The 13,573-nt window shown below is 47.4% G+C and overlaps 1 protein-coding gene across 4 annotated transcripts in view; it reads left to right on the forward strand.

The window, feature by feature from the left end:
- Positions 1-11,966, forward strand: part of LOC310691796 (excitatory amino acid transporter 2-like) — a 29,490-nt gene extending 17,524 nt beyond the window's left edge. For all 4 annotated transcript variants that reach the window (XM_083471909.1, XM_083471910.1, XM_083471911.1 and 1 more), the window contains 8 exons: positions 2,084-2,334; positions 2,467-2,644; positions 3,676-3,802; positions 5,631-5,864; positions 6,843-7,037; positions 7,642-7,776; positions 8,677-8,890; positions 10,859-11,966. In XM_083471909.1, the coding sequence (XP_083328035.1) occupies positions 2,084-2,334; positions 2,467-2,644; positions 3,676-3,802; positions 5,631-5,864; positions 6,843-7,037; positions 7,642-7,776; positions 8,677-8,890; positions 10,859-10,951 (1,427 nt within the window). In that variant the 3' untranslated portion in view covers positions 10,952-11,966. The remainder of the gene's footprint in view (positions 1-2,083; positions 2,335-2,466; positions 2,645-3,675; positions 3,803-5,630; positions 5,865-6,842; positions 7,038-7,641; positions 7,777-8,676; positions 8,891-10,858) is intronic.
- Positions 11,967-13,573: the final 1,607 nt, after the last annotated feature.

The following is a 13,573-nucleotide window of genomic DNA, read 5'->3' on the forward strand; positions in this document are numbered from 1 at the left end:
AGGATCGGTCGATTTCATTTCTCTCCGTTTCTCCTTTTCCCAGTCTTAAATTCAGTTCTCCACACTTCTGCAATAATGAAAAATCATCAGGAATTTAGAGCAAATTTATCCTAACAAGCACATTTTTATAAGCAGTTTTGACTGGCAAACATATTTTTGCAAGCAATTTCCCCTAATTTAATGCATTTTTGTATGTTATATTTGTAGGAGGAAAATATCAGTCCCTGTGATCCCTGTGTGAGTTAAATAACAAAAGAATCAGCTGGGTGCCCAGATTGAAAACACAGGGATAAAGTCACTCTCCAGCAGGCGGGAGCACCCAGGAGTAGAGTTTAAGCTCACAAAAGTCAAGCAGCAGTATAGCATTAGGAATATAGGTTGTTAGACCCTTTTATCCTGTTTAGTTGCATACAGCACTTCACCCATTTTCTACTCCTCTGCAATGATCAGAGCACACACTGTTAAGTAAGTTTTAAATGTTTTACTTACAAAATGCTCCAAAGGCCAGATTCATGCATTTATCCTAGTAGCAGCAAGGTGAACACAGGCAGAATACTCTTGGGTAGAAAATACAGAAAGCTTAAAATATGTGTTCTAAGCTTGCAGTTTGCTTAGACACATCATCCTTGGTCAGTTAAATGGCATGGAAAGAGTGAGAGGAAGAGAAGCTGCTTCACTTCCTCCCTCGTGGAAGTGAGGGGGCATGGCTTAGCTGAGTATAGGAACAGAACTCTCCAGTCTTAATCCTGTTGTGCACTAAATAGCATTCATGCATAGTTATGTCCAACTGCACCATCATCACTAATATGTTCATTTTTATACACACACTCTGCCCTATATATGAATTTTTGTAGACACTGGTTGGAGAACCGCATTGCTAAATCTGAATAAGTGTGAATTTTGTAGGACAGCTGTGTTTTGATTTGCATATTATTTCGTAAATATACGTCTTTAAAATGTGAACTGAATTAAACTCCTCCCCCATCCCTAGTTGTGGGAGACCAGCCCCTATCACTATCAACACATGCAGTGAACATGCCACCTGATCTGTGCATTTGACTGGTGTGTGAAGGGGCTCTACATGTGAGCTAGGTTAAGGTGTCAGGGAGTGACTGGCCCAAGGTTTCTCAGTGAGATTCAAACCCTGGTCTCCCACATCCTAATCTGACATTGTAACCACCACGCTGGCTCTCTCCTTGACCAGGTCTTTGTACACCTCTCTTTGCCAATAAGAGATTTGTGTTAGAAACCCCAATTTGTTCTACATCAGATGCAGATTTGTTATTGTATTGTATGCGCATTAGGTAAAGGTAAAGGTAAAGGGACCCCTGATCATTAGGTCCAGTCGTGGCCGACGCTGGGGTTGCGGCGTTCATCTCGCTTTATTGGCCGAGGGAGCCGGCGTACAGCTTCCAGGTCATGTGGCCAGCATGGCGAACCAGAGCAGCGTGCGGAAACACTGTTCACCTCCCCGCCAGAGCAGTACCTACTTATCTATTTGCACTTGACGTGCTTTCAAACTGCTAGGTTGGCAGGAGCTGGGACTGAGCAAAGGGAGCTCATTCTGTTGTGGGGATTCGAACCGCCGACCTTCTTATCGGCAAGCCCTAGGCTCTGTGATTTAACCCACAGCGCCACCCGCATCCCCTGTATGCTCATTATCTCAGTGCAAACGGCGCTTCCATACGCTCTGGCACTCGTCACGGTGTTCCGTGTGCCAGAAGCAGTTTAGTCATGCTAGCCACGTGACCTGGAAAGCTGTCTGCGGACAAACACCGGCTCCTTTGGCCTGAAAGCGGGGATGAGCGCCACACCCCATAATCAAATTTGACTGGACTTAATCATCAGGAGTCCTTTACCTTTAGCTATCCCAGTGTATGACTCGTCATGAGCAGCAGAAGGAAGCTGGTCCCACTCCCTGAGACACCATTCTGCAACTGCCTCCTTCCAACTATTATTTTCTTTGTGACTCTCTGTTTGGTCTGTCCACCTCTTACGTACTTCCATGGAGGATGGGCTTAGGCAGGGTGGCCTCTCTCCATCCCTTGACCCCGTAACCTCTTGTGATGTGTTTTGTGGGCAGGTCTGGCCAGCCTCGATGCCAAATCCAGCGGGCGCATGGGCACTCGCGCCATGGTTTATTACATGTCCACCACTGTGGTGGCGGCCATATTGGGCGTCATTCTGGTCTTGTCTATCCACCCCGGCAACCCAAAACTCAAGAAAGCCCCCACGGTGATGACCAGGAACGAGGAAGTCTCCAGTTTGGATGCTTTTCTGGATTTGATCAGGAACCTGTTCCCCGAAAACCTGGTCCAAGCCTGTTTCCAGCAGGTAACGCACGTAGCAAATCCATGTATGGATCAGGGAGGCAAAGGCCAGCAGGGGATGGGACAGTGGTTTGGCAGTGGTTGGTTGCTTCCAAACCACCCTCTCCACCTACCATGCCGCCTCTTTCTCACACAGATCCAAACCGTCTCGACGAAGATCCCTGTGCCCCCAGTTGTGGTCCGTAAGGAAAACGTGAGTCAGATAGTCCACGCCAGTGGGTCAGTGCTCAACACCACCATCACGGAGGTCAATGTGGGTCCCAGCACCGTGACCCAGAAGCAGCTGGAGTTCAAGGCTGGAATGAACGTTTTGGGTGAGACTTTGGTCAAGAGCAAAACTGGAAGAGCTCGGCAGAGAGGCTGGGAGCAAATATGGAGGGTGCTGTGGACAAACAACTCATAGCCACACCACGTGGAATCATTTTTAAATTTCAAAACTATATATGCATGCTTTTAGAATGTCCTCCATCATGAATGCTATTCATGCAGCAGAATGAAGTGGTAGAAGCCTGAGATGGTGGGAATTAAGGACCGTACCACTGCAGGCTGCAGGTAGAGGATGGCATTTTATTCCCCAGGGGGGAAACTCCCTGCCAAAACCACACAAACAAGAGGAGCGGGGTGGACCCAGGACATCAGCAGGAAAGGTTTTGTCTCAACCTTCTCTTTGCTGTGAGTGCTTTCTGCTTTAGGTTGTTTCTTTATAATATGGGAGCATTCGCAACTGTGATCTCCCCTCTGCTGTCTGAAATGGTACTGCCCAGTCTACCACCTGGGAATTCGGACACCTTCCTCTCCACCTGTAGACAAGGCCTTAGCTATTTGCGTTTTAATTGTGTGGTTTTTAAAGCTGTTCCCCCTTCCCACAAAAACCCCACTGTTAATTGGGCAGTACATTAATTCAAAAACAAATAAATAAAATAGGGGAGGGGTAGAAAAGCAGAGAAGAAATTGAATTTGGCACATTAATACTTATTCCTCTTTTTTGGCCTTCAAAAGTGATTGGTTAAGACTCATTTTTACATGTTTTACATGTTTTTCAAACTCAATGTTATTTCTGTATTTCAGATTTGAATTTTGAAATTTTCAAATTCAACATTGTTTCAATATTTCCATTTTCAATTTTGAAATTTAGCATTTTTAATAATAAACATAAATTAAGCACACCTCTCCTCCTCCTCCTACCTGCATCTGGTGTGCAGGTAAGAGGCGAGAGGTAGGTGGGTTTGTGGTTTTTTTGCCTGTTCATTCAGCATCCTGTATTGGGGAGACAGAGCACAGGGTTGGCCAGAGATCCCTCCTTCTCCCTGACTCCCCCTTTCTCTCCTCACCCCCTCCCTTGCAGGTTTGATTGGCTTCTTCATTGCCTTTGGCATTTGCATGGGGAAGATGGGCGAGCAGGCTAAGCCCATGGCCGACTTCTTCAACATCCTCAACGAGATCATCATGAAGCTGGTCTCTATGATCATGTGGTAAGAGAGACTCATATACAGATATGCAACCTAGAGATTAATTTCTTTTTTATTAAAAAATTATAATCAGTGCCAGTTTCCTTGTAAGTATGGAAGCAAGAACTACAGTCTTGTGGGTTTATTGCTGTTGTTTTTTGCCATCAGAGATAGCAACAGCAAAATCATTATTTGAATGCTGAGCCTTACGTAGCCAAAATGGCATTATTTAAGTGTAAGAGGGAGGTAATGTTGTTGTTTAGTCGTTTAGTTGTGTCTGACTCTTTGTGACCCCATGGACCAGAGCACGCCAGGCACTCCTGTCTTCCACTGCCTCCCACAGCTTGGTCAAACTCACGCTGGTAGCTTCGAGAACACTGTCCAACCATCTCATCCTCTGTCATCCCCTTCTCCTTGTGCCCTCCATCTTTCCCAACATCAGGGTCTTCCAAGGAGTCTTCTCTTCTCATGAGGTGGCCAAAGTATTGGAGTCTCAGCTTCAGGATCTGTCCTTCCAGTGAGCACTCAGGGCTGATTTCTTTAAGAATGGATCGGTTTGATCTTCTTGCAGTCCATGGGACTCTCAAGAGTCTCCTCCAGCACCATAATTCAAAAGCATCAATTCTTTGGCGATCAGCCTTCTTCATGGTCCAGCTCTCACTTCCATACATCACTACTGGGAAAACTCTAGTGGTCCGTATAGTTAAGAGGGAGGTAATAGCAGATTTAAAAAAGCTTGGGTGGATACCAGCCAGGGTGTGGGAGAGGGATTAGTCTGGAATGGAGTGCCCTGCAAAGGGCATGGCTGGCTGGAACCCTAAAGGAGGAGACCTCCACAAAGAAGTGTTGAGTTGCAGGTCACACTTGTACCTGGTTATTTCCAAACATACAAGTCGAGCAGGCTGTGCCAGGCACCCAGAAAGTGCTTGTCTTCAAAGCAGGTGTTGGAAGCTTCTAAAGCAGTGTTTCTCAACCTGTGGGTCCCCAGATGTTGTTGGACTACAACTCCCATCATTCCTAGCCAGCATGGCCAGTGGCCAGGGATGATGGGAGTTGTAGTCCAACAACATCTGGGGACCCACAGGTTGAGAAACACTGTAAAGGCAGTGATCAAATAATGGGGGGGGGGGAATTAGGGGACCCTTTTCGAAACACACTCAAACTAACCACTAATTCCCTCTCCCCCCGTGCCCTTCCACTAATGGGGCCATCATGAAAGATAGGGAGGCCTAGATCCCTCTGACTCCTGCACCCCTATTAATTCGAGCACCACCCAGACGTAGAAATGAGCTCCTGTATCTCCATGTACAACTCCCCCGTGTGGTGAGAGCTGGGGGGGTGTAGACTAGAGGAACATGCGAAGCAAAAAGGATTCCCAGGGGTTGAAGTGGCCCCACCTGTCCAGCCTAGCCATCAAGGCTTCCTACTCTGGATGGGATTTTACCTGAGCAATGGTGCTTCTCTCACTGCTTCCTCACCAGCCTGACTCATCTCTGCTTCTTGGCTTCCCTCCTCTCCTGCTTCTGTCCCTGCTCTGATTCTGGACTGCTGTCTGCCACAGACTCTTCCTGCTCACTAAACCCTGTTGCTTCTTCAGTTTCCGACTCATCCCAGTCTTCTCCCTTTGACCACTCGTCGTCCCCCCACCGCTAATCCTCTGGCTCTGAGCCTTTTTCCCTCAGGGGGCTCCCCAGCTGGTGCCTCCCCCCCATTCCTCTGTGTCTAGCTAGTCCACGACAATGGCCATACCTGTTTCCTGTGGGAGGGAGTTCCATAGTCTATCTGTGCACTGCTCATTCGGCTGCTGCGGCAGCATCTGACAGTCTTCTGAACGTCCCCTTCCTCAATGTAGGTACTCTCCGTTTGGCATCGCTTCCCTCATCTGTGGCAAGATTGCCGGTATCAAAGACCTGGAGATGGTGGCCCGTCAGCTGGGCATGTACATGGTGACGGTCATTGTGGGGCTGGTCATCCATGGTGCCATGGTGCTGCCCCTCATCTTCTTCGTCATCACGCGCCAGAACCCCTTCCTTTTCTACGCCGGCATCTTCCAGGCCTGGATTACGGCTCTTGGCACAGCCTCCAGGTACGGGCAGTTCTCGCGTGGCTTCCTTTTTAGCAGACACTGTTTATGTGGTGATGGACATTTCATTTTCTGCTCACTTGGGAAAATTTATAGACCACATAATTATTATTATTTTTTAAAAAACAAACCTCTATGTGGTTTACATAAAATAGTATTTATCTTTTTTAAAAAAATACTTACCAGTTAAGCATATTGTTAATTTATGAACTTGGGTGTATGTTGGCACATGGTTTATGGAACATGTTCAGGGTGCGTGTGTATATATAGTTGTTTGTTATTTATTTATTTACAGCCTTTATAGGGAAGCTTAGGGAAGTTTTTAATGTTTGATGTTTTATCGTATTTTTAATAGTCTGTTGGGTGCCGCCCAGAGTAGCTGGGGAAACCCAGCCAGATGGGCGAGGTATACATTATTATTATTATTATTATTATTATTATTATTATTATTATTATTCCTCCTCATGGAATGTTTTCAGTCCCAGAGCAAGGGAACAAAGTTAATGCAAACGAACAGAGAAAAATAGCATACAAAGATTTCAAAAAGACATATAAACAGGACCATAGGCAACTAAGAAATTCTGTCATACGCTAAACGAGCAGAATTACAAGAACGTAAGTTAGCAGTTCCAATTTAACGAAATATGGGCCTCAAGGTCAGCAGGTAGTGATGGGCGGGTGGGTTTGCTGGCCTCCCCCGTTTCTCTTCTTGCCAGGCAGTGTTCAGGGTGGAATTCCTCAGGATGGAATTCCTCTCTTTGGAGAGAGAGGAGCAGCCAACCTCAGCAGCAGCCATGTTACTCAAATTAAGTATGGATTGGGCCTTTAGGATTGGTGGCTACAGGGTGTACAAACAATGCGTCCAGATATGGGTGCATGAGGAGGAAGGGGAGTTATGGAGAAATTACGTATGGACACGCAGCTTTTAAAATGACTTTTCCCTACGTCCCTGCTACCCCTGCCGCCTCCTTTGCACGCCAGCGCCGGGACGCTGCCTGTCACTTTCCGCTGCCTTGAAGAGAACTTGAAAATCGACAAGCGGGTGACCCGCTTTGTGCTGCCCATTGGGGCCACCATAAACATGGACGGCACTGCTCTCTATGAGGCTGTGGCAGCCATCTTCATTGCACAGATGAACAGCATACACTTAGATGGCGGACAGATCGCAACAGTCAGGTGAGGTGACTCGGTAGGCCTGGTTTGTTTTTTCCCCTCATGAGCTGGCTGGTGCCCAAGTCAGATGTAACTCACCCCAAGGGTGGGAGAGTCAATCTCATTTCACATACAAAGTTGCCCACTTATTAAGCGGTTCGTCACAGTCCTTGTTTGCAGCCTTCAGAAAAGTAGTAGTGGCAGAGTGCAGGGCCTTTTTGGTAGTAGAATTCCCTCCAGCAAAGATTTGCATAGCTTCTTTGCTACAGGGCTTTCGTACTTGAGCCATTAAAGCTAGCACTGTTCCAAAGCATTTGTCCAAGACTTTTTCCACAGTTTTGGAGGGCAAAAACATCCCCAAATGTCAGACCACTTGTCCATTTAGTCCTCCAGGGTTTCAGACTGGGGTCTCTCCCAGCCCTACCTGTGGATGCAGAGGATTGAACCTGGGACCTTCTGCATGCCAAGCAAGTGCTCTGGCCCTGAGCTACAGCTGCCTTCCGCAATTACGTTGCTTATTTTAATAATGGCTTTGTTTACTTGTTTTGAATTTTGTAAGCTGCTTTGATGCTCTGCGGCCTATAAATGTGAATGGACATCTCATTTCTCTCCCTTTCTGTTCCCACAGCCTAACAGCCACATTGGCTAGTGTAGGGGCAGCCAGTATACCCAGTGCGGGGCTGGTCACCATGCTTTTAATCCTGACAGCCGTGGGGCTCCCGACCCAGGACATCAGCCTCCTCATTGCTGTGGACTGGCTACTGTGAGTGACGTCAAGGGCAGGGGTTTGGTCTAGGAAAGCAGCAGTGGAGTGTGGTCAAACCACGACATCAATGTCCCCCTTCAAGGTCATTCAAAAAACAACAACCCACAATACGTCTGAGAGACAGTGCAGTATTGCGGTTAGTGTGTTGGACTGGACCCTGGGTGACCAGGGTTCATAATCCCCACTCAGCTGTGAAGCTCTCATTTGGCGACCTTAAACCACTCACAGCCTCTCAGCCTAACATACCTTCCAAGGTTGTTGTGGAAATAAAATGGGAAGGGGAAGAACCTCATCCATTGCCTTTTTATCTCCTCAGGCATTAATTTGTTTATTTTTAGAAAAATGTGTGGAATTTGCATATGTTAATTTATACCTATAGAGGCGGTCACACACAATCCCGCTTTCAGTACCGCTCACGCCTGCAAAAGTTGCAGGGTGGTCATACTGCTTCATTTCCAGTCCTTGCCTATTTCTGCCAAAGTCCCATTAACTTGCATAGGCCTGGCCCAAGGAAGTGTGAGGCAATATGATGTGGGCTTTTCTGCGAAGCAGCTCCTTCAAGAGAGGTCTTCTTTTCCTGGAAGGCTGTCCAACGGACAGAGAGCTCCAGCGATGGCAAAACGTAATGACCACCCATGCAAGCAGATAGGTGGGAAGCAACGACAATGGCAGGATGGGAAGCGAAGGCAATGGTAGGCCTTGACCACGTCACTCTAACCCAGGCCACCTCAACCTCAGGCCTCCAGATGTTTTGAGACTACAATTCCCATCTTCCCTCACCAGTGGTCCTGCTAGCTAGGGATGATGGGAGTTGTAGGCCAAAAACATCTGGAGGGACGAGGTTGAGGAAGCCTGCTCTAACCGCCTCCTCCCTGTTTTCCTCCCTCCTCCTTTCAGGGACCGCATGAGGACCTCCATCAACGTGGTAGGCGACTCCTTTGGTGCCGGCATCGTCCATTTCCTCTCCCAGAAAGAGTTGGCACTCATTGATGGAAGGGGGGAGGAGCTTGAGCTTGACCCCACTACCCTTAAGCTGCAGGCTCTGGCCAATCACCAGGAGGGCTCCATCGGGTCTGGCTACACTGTCTTGCCCAGCCAGGATGAGGAAGAGGTGAGGAGGAGAACGTTCCCGGTGAATGTTCAGTGGGCCTGGGAGAAGCCAACAGTCACTGGGGACATAAGAACATCTGGACATGAGAGCTGAGCCCACACAGCTCAGGATAGTCTTCCTTCAGGCACACTGGTAAAGGTAAAGGGTAAAAGGACCCCTGACCATTAGGTCCAGTCGTGACCGACTCTGAGGTTGCGGACTTGCCGATCAGAAGGTCGGCGGTTCAAATCCCTGCGACAGGGTGAGCTTCCATTGCTCGGTCCCTGCTCCTGCCAACCTAGCAGTTTGAAAGCACGTCAGAGTGCAAGTAGATAAATAGGTACTGCTCTGGGGGGAAGGTAAACGGCGTTTCCGTGCACTGCTCTGGTTCGCCAGAAGCGGCTTAGTCATGCTGGCCACATGACCTGGAAGCTGTACGCCGGCTCCCTCGGCCAATAAAGCGAGATGAGCGCCGCAACCCCAGAGTCGGTCACGACTGGACCTAATGGTCAGGGGTCCCTTTACCTTTACCTTACTGCCTTGATTATAGTGGGTGGCCCCTGAATACCTGCTTTTGAGAAGGGGCAAATCACTTTTTCCTCTTCATTATTTCCATCCCTGTGTATCTCTGTGGCCCTTTCTACGTGGTTGCATTCCAACTCCCATCCTCCCTGATCATGTTGGTTGTTGCTGATGGGAGTCGGCACCCAACAACATTCAGAAGTCCACAGGTTCCCAAATCCTGCTGTACGTGATCTCCCAAACCTCTTCGTGTGCTGCGTTTCCTGCCTTCTCCACCCTCTTTTTCTCTAAACTAAGATGTTTGCTGTCAGCCTTTATTCACAAGGAAGATAATCTTTGAGCCCCGGTGACCTACCTTTCCGTTGTTCCCTGTAACTCTGAGCCAAGACTTGATTTGAGCCAGGGATCAGGAACATTGTCTGGATTTAGCTGCGGGGCGTGTGAAGTAAGGTGAACCCCTGGGCATGTACAAAGTTAATTTCTCTCATCACTGGGTTAAACACAGTCAATTCACTTCTGTGTTGCAAGCTAAAATCACACAATGGCATAGCTGTCAGCTTTTCCCTTTTCTTGCAAGGAATCCTATTCAGAATAAGGGAATTTCCCTTTAAAAAAGGGGGAAAGTTGACAGCTATGTGCAGTGGAAATCCTTTCCGTTCCAAAATGGACTTTAGCTCCAGCACCTGTTCAGAAAAAAAGTATAAACGTGAAAGTCCTGCTGCATGCAAATCTAGCTAATTAGATAAACTTTTCCTGATTTGCAATATCGAGGGCAGGATCTGAATTTGCTCGCTGCTTGGCAGAGACTCCTGCTTATTTTAAGAAGCCCAAGCCAGTTCAGGGCAGAGAATTCAACAGGTACCGTATTTTTTGCACCATAACACTCACTTTTTTCCTCCTAGAAAGTAAGGGGAAATGTCTGTGCGTGTTATGGAGCGAATGCCTGCGGATGGCGGGGGGGGGGGGAATCTGCTGCAGTCGTGAGCAGAGGATCCATGGTTCCCCTTCCTTCCCTCCTCCATGGTTACAAAGCATGGATCCACATGGATCCTCAGGATTTTTGCATTGGGCTACTCCAAACTCACTGTCAGATCACATGTCTGCGGCCACAGCATGAACCACAAAAATCATATATCCACTATTTCGTTTAGAATATTTTTTTCTTGTTTTCCTCCTCTAAAAACTACGTGCGTGTTATGGTCTGGTGCGTGTTATAGAGCGAAAAATACGGTATTTTGCTCTTCCCCGCATTATTGTGCTTGTATTGCTTTGCTGTGCTCCCTGCCATGCCGATGTTACTAGCACAGGAGCTTCTGCGAAGGAAAAGCCCCCAGAATCCTTGTTTGCTGATCAAAGGGATTTAGAGAGATTTCAGCACAGAAGTCTAGACACCAAACAAACACACTCACACATGCCCAGATAATAAATAATAACCCAAACACCCCCCCCCGTTTTTTCTGCTTCCAGCTTCCAGAAAAAATGGATGCGGCGTCGCAGTATAGTGAGAAGGATGAGGAGGAGCCTGATGAAGAGGAAGAAGAGAAGAAAAAGGAAGAATAATAAGCACCTTTCCCCCACTCACTCCACACACAAACACACACACACACACACACTGGTAGCATCAGCAACACAGATGGGGGCAGGAGGAATGGCAGGGGCCCCCAAACTGATTTGATTATTATCTTTATGAATATTGTACCCAATGGAAGGCTGGTCCATTCAGGTGCGTGGGTCAACTGCCCCACCCACCTCATTCTGCCTTCAGCCTGCCCCTACCCCTACCCCAACAACCAGTCCAGGAGGAGCCACTGCCTGTCCGTTTCCTCCTCTTTCTTCTCCCTGTTGCCCTTTGTATAACTCAGCAGGAGAAGGACGGGGGACGTTGACAAAACTAGAATTAGTTGGCTCCACCTGCCATTGGCTCTATGGCGCCACCTACTGTTGGGCTCCCTGCCTTCCGCCCAACCAGTCCCAAGGAGCACTAGTTCCACAGTTCATACCTGAACCTGCTTTTTGCAGCAACCTCAGCTGTGAATGAGAGATACCTGGATAACTTAAACAGCCACACACAGAGAGACACAGCTGCTGTATCTACACATTGTCTTGTACGTGTGTGTGTACACATATACATAGACTTGTATATTTTTTTGCACATACCTTTTGTAGATTGCTTGGGGGTGGGAAGAGGGGATCTATTTTTCTTACACAGCCACATTCCACCTTTGAGATTCTCGTAGGATATAGAAATCTGCATTATACCAGGTCAGACTGTTTTGTCCATCTAGCAGCAGCCCTCCAGAGTCTTCAGCAGAGAAAGGTCTTTCCCATCACTTCCTACCTGTTCATGTTAACTAGAGAGGTCAGGGACAAGCTTTCCACCTTCTACACTCAAAGCATGTGCTCTGCCACTGAGGTTTGCACCTCAATTCCCTTCATGCGCATCTATCTATTCATTCACCTTCAGAGACCGAGCGTGTGATTTGGAGCTTCTAGGCTCTGCCATGAACCGAGACAAGCCTTGTTGTTTCCCTTCTCCCATCTGTAAAATGGAAATAATAATTCTGGGCCAATTTTGCAGGGTCGTATTGTGAGCTTTATGCAGAAAATGTAAGTGAAGCGCTTTGAGCACTTTGGGGGAAAATACTATATAAATACTAAGTATTATTACTATTATTATCTTCATGCATATCCACACTCCCTCTCACAGAGCGTCATAGACATTTAGCAACCTAGAGTGAAATATCCCCATTGGATCAGTTCCACCCTGTCCCACAACAGGGTAAAATTCACATAAATACCAAATGCCTGTCTTTCCTCCTCTGGAAAACTTCCAGCAAATAACACTTCATACATGCTTTGGCCACTTCTGTCATTGCCAAAACTGCCCTCGTAAATGAGGAAATCTTATCCTCTTCTAGTTTCTTCAGGTATTTTTCAGGCCTCCATTGCCTCACAATCATTACCTCCTTCATTGACTGTGAGAGCTCTATATAACCTTCCTGCCTCTGTTAAAAACAACACTCAATGCCAAATGATCTATTGACAATCTGTTGCTTTATTCTCCGCACTGGGTAAATTTTAGTCTAGGAATCTTCTGCTAGTTTGCTGTTTTTTAACTAAAGAGCTTTCCTAATCCCAAACAGCTATGTAACTGAGACCTAAGGTTGGGCAAGCAGCTCTTGCAAGGCCTTGGAGAGATCTGAGCTATTCAGAAGCTCAGATTCGACAAGGTTATCCTAATTAACTTGCAGAAGAGCGGAACTCTGTTTCCATGTTCTCAGCTCAGCTCCCAAGGTGTGTATAAACCTTAATTAACCCATTATGAAACTGAACAGAACAGAGGCAAGGTTGGGTCGTATCTGAAAGTAGTAGGCAGGCTGGTCAATCTGTGGAAAGAGCGGTCGTCTCAGTGGGTTTTGGCCAGGATCTGTCCCACTTTGTTCCCACAAGTGCTTTACTGTTTTGCTCACAGTCTGAAAGGTAAGCAATCCCTCCCCCATCTTAACTGCTCTTCAGACAGCACACTGTGAATCGCCCTGCATGTTTATCTTAAAAAGAGGGTACAAAAACTGGTGCATATGCAACAATGCCAACTCGACCAAACGTTTCTGGAGTAATTCTGAATTCCTTTCCTGTCCAATAACTGTGGCTTTGCCATTCACTATTTTGCAATGCCTTCTGGCTCTTACAGCATTAACCCCAACTGGGGGTGATGAAATGTTAAAAAAAAAATCCTGGGGAATCTTTGACAGGTGTCCCAGTGGTAAGGGAATACATTTGCTCCTTGTTCCCACCTCTACCCTACAGCAACCTAAAATGCATTTTGGAGAGAGCCTGGCCTAACCTTTGCACATCTCACTACTGCACAGCAGTCGGGGGGAAGCAAGCACAATGGGAATGCTCAGGCCAGGGGGCAGGAGGAACATCAGCTGCACTGGATCTGAGCTACAGGAAGCAGGGCTGTACCTATCTCAGGGGAGGTGGAAGAGAGAGATAGAGAGACAGAACAGATTGAAGAGAGATGGGGAGGGAGGGAAAGAAGGAGACGCCGTCTGTCTGTCGGGCTTAAGAAGCCGAAAGCCAGGAATTTAATCAATGTCTGGGGACTGGCAGGAGGTGATGACGCAGAGCGAGGCTTCGTCAGTATGGATTCAGCTAGCTGGCCTAATCCAGCACAATGGC

Source organism: Podarcis liolepis (assembly GCF_965112155.1).
Source record: "Podarcis liolepis genome assembly, chromosome: 13".
Classification (NCBI taxonomy): Eukaryota; Metazoa; Chordata; class Lepidosauria; order Squamata; family Lacertidae; genus Podarcis; species Podarcis liolepis.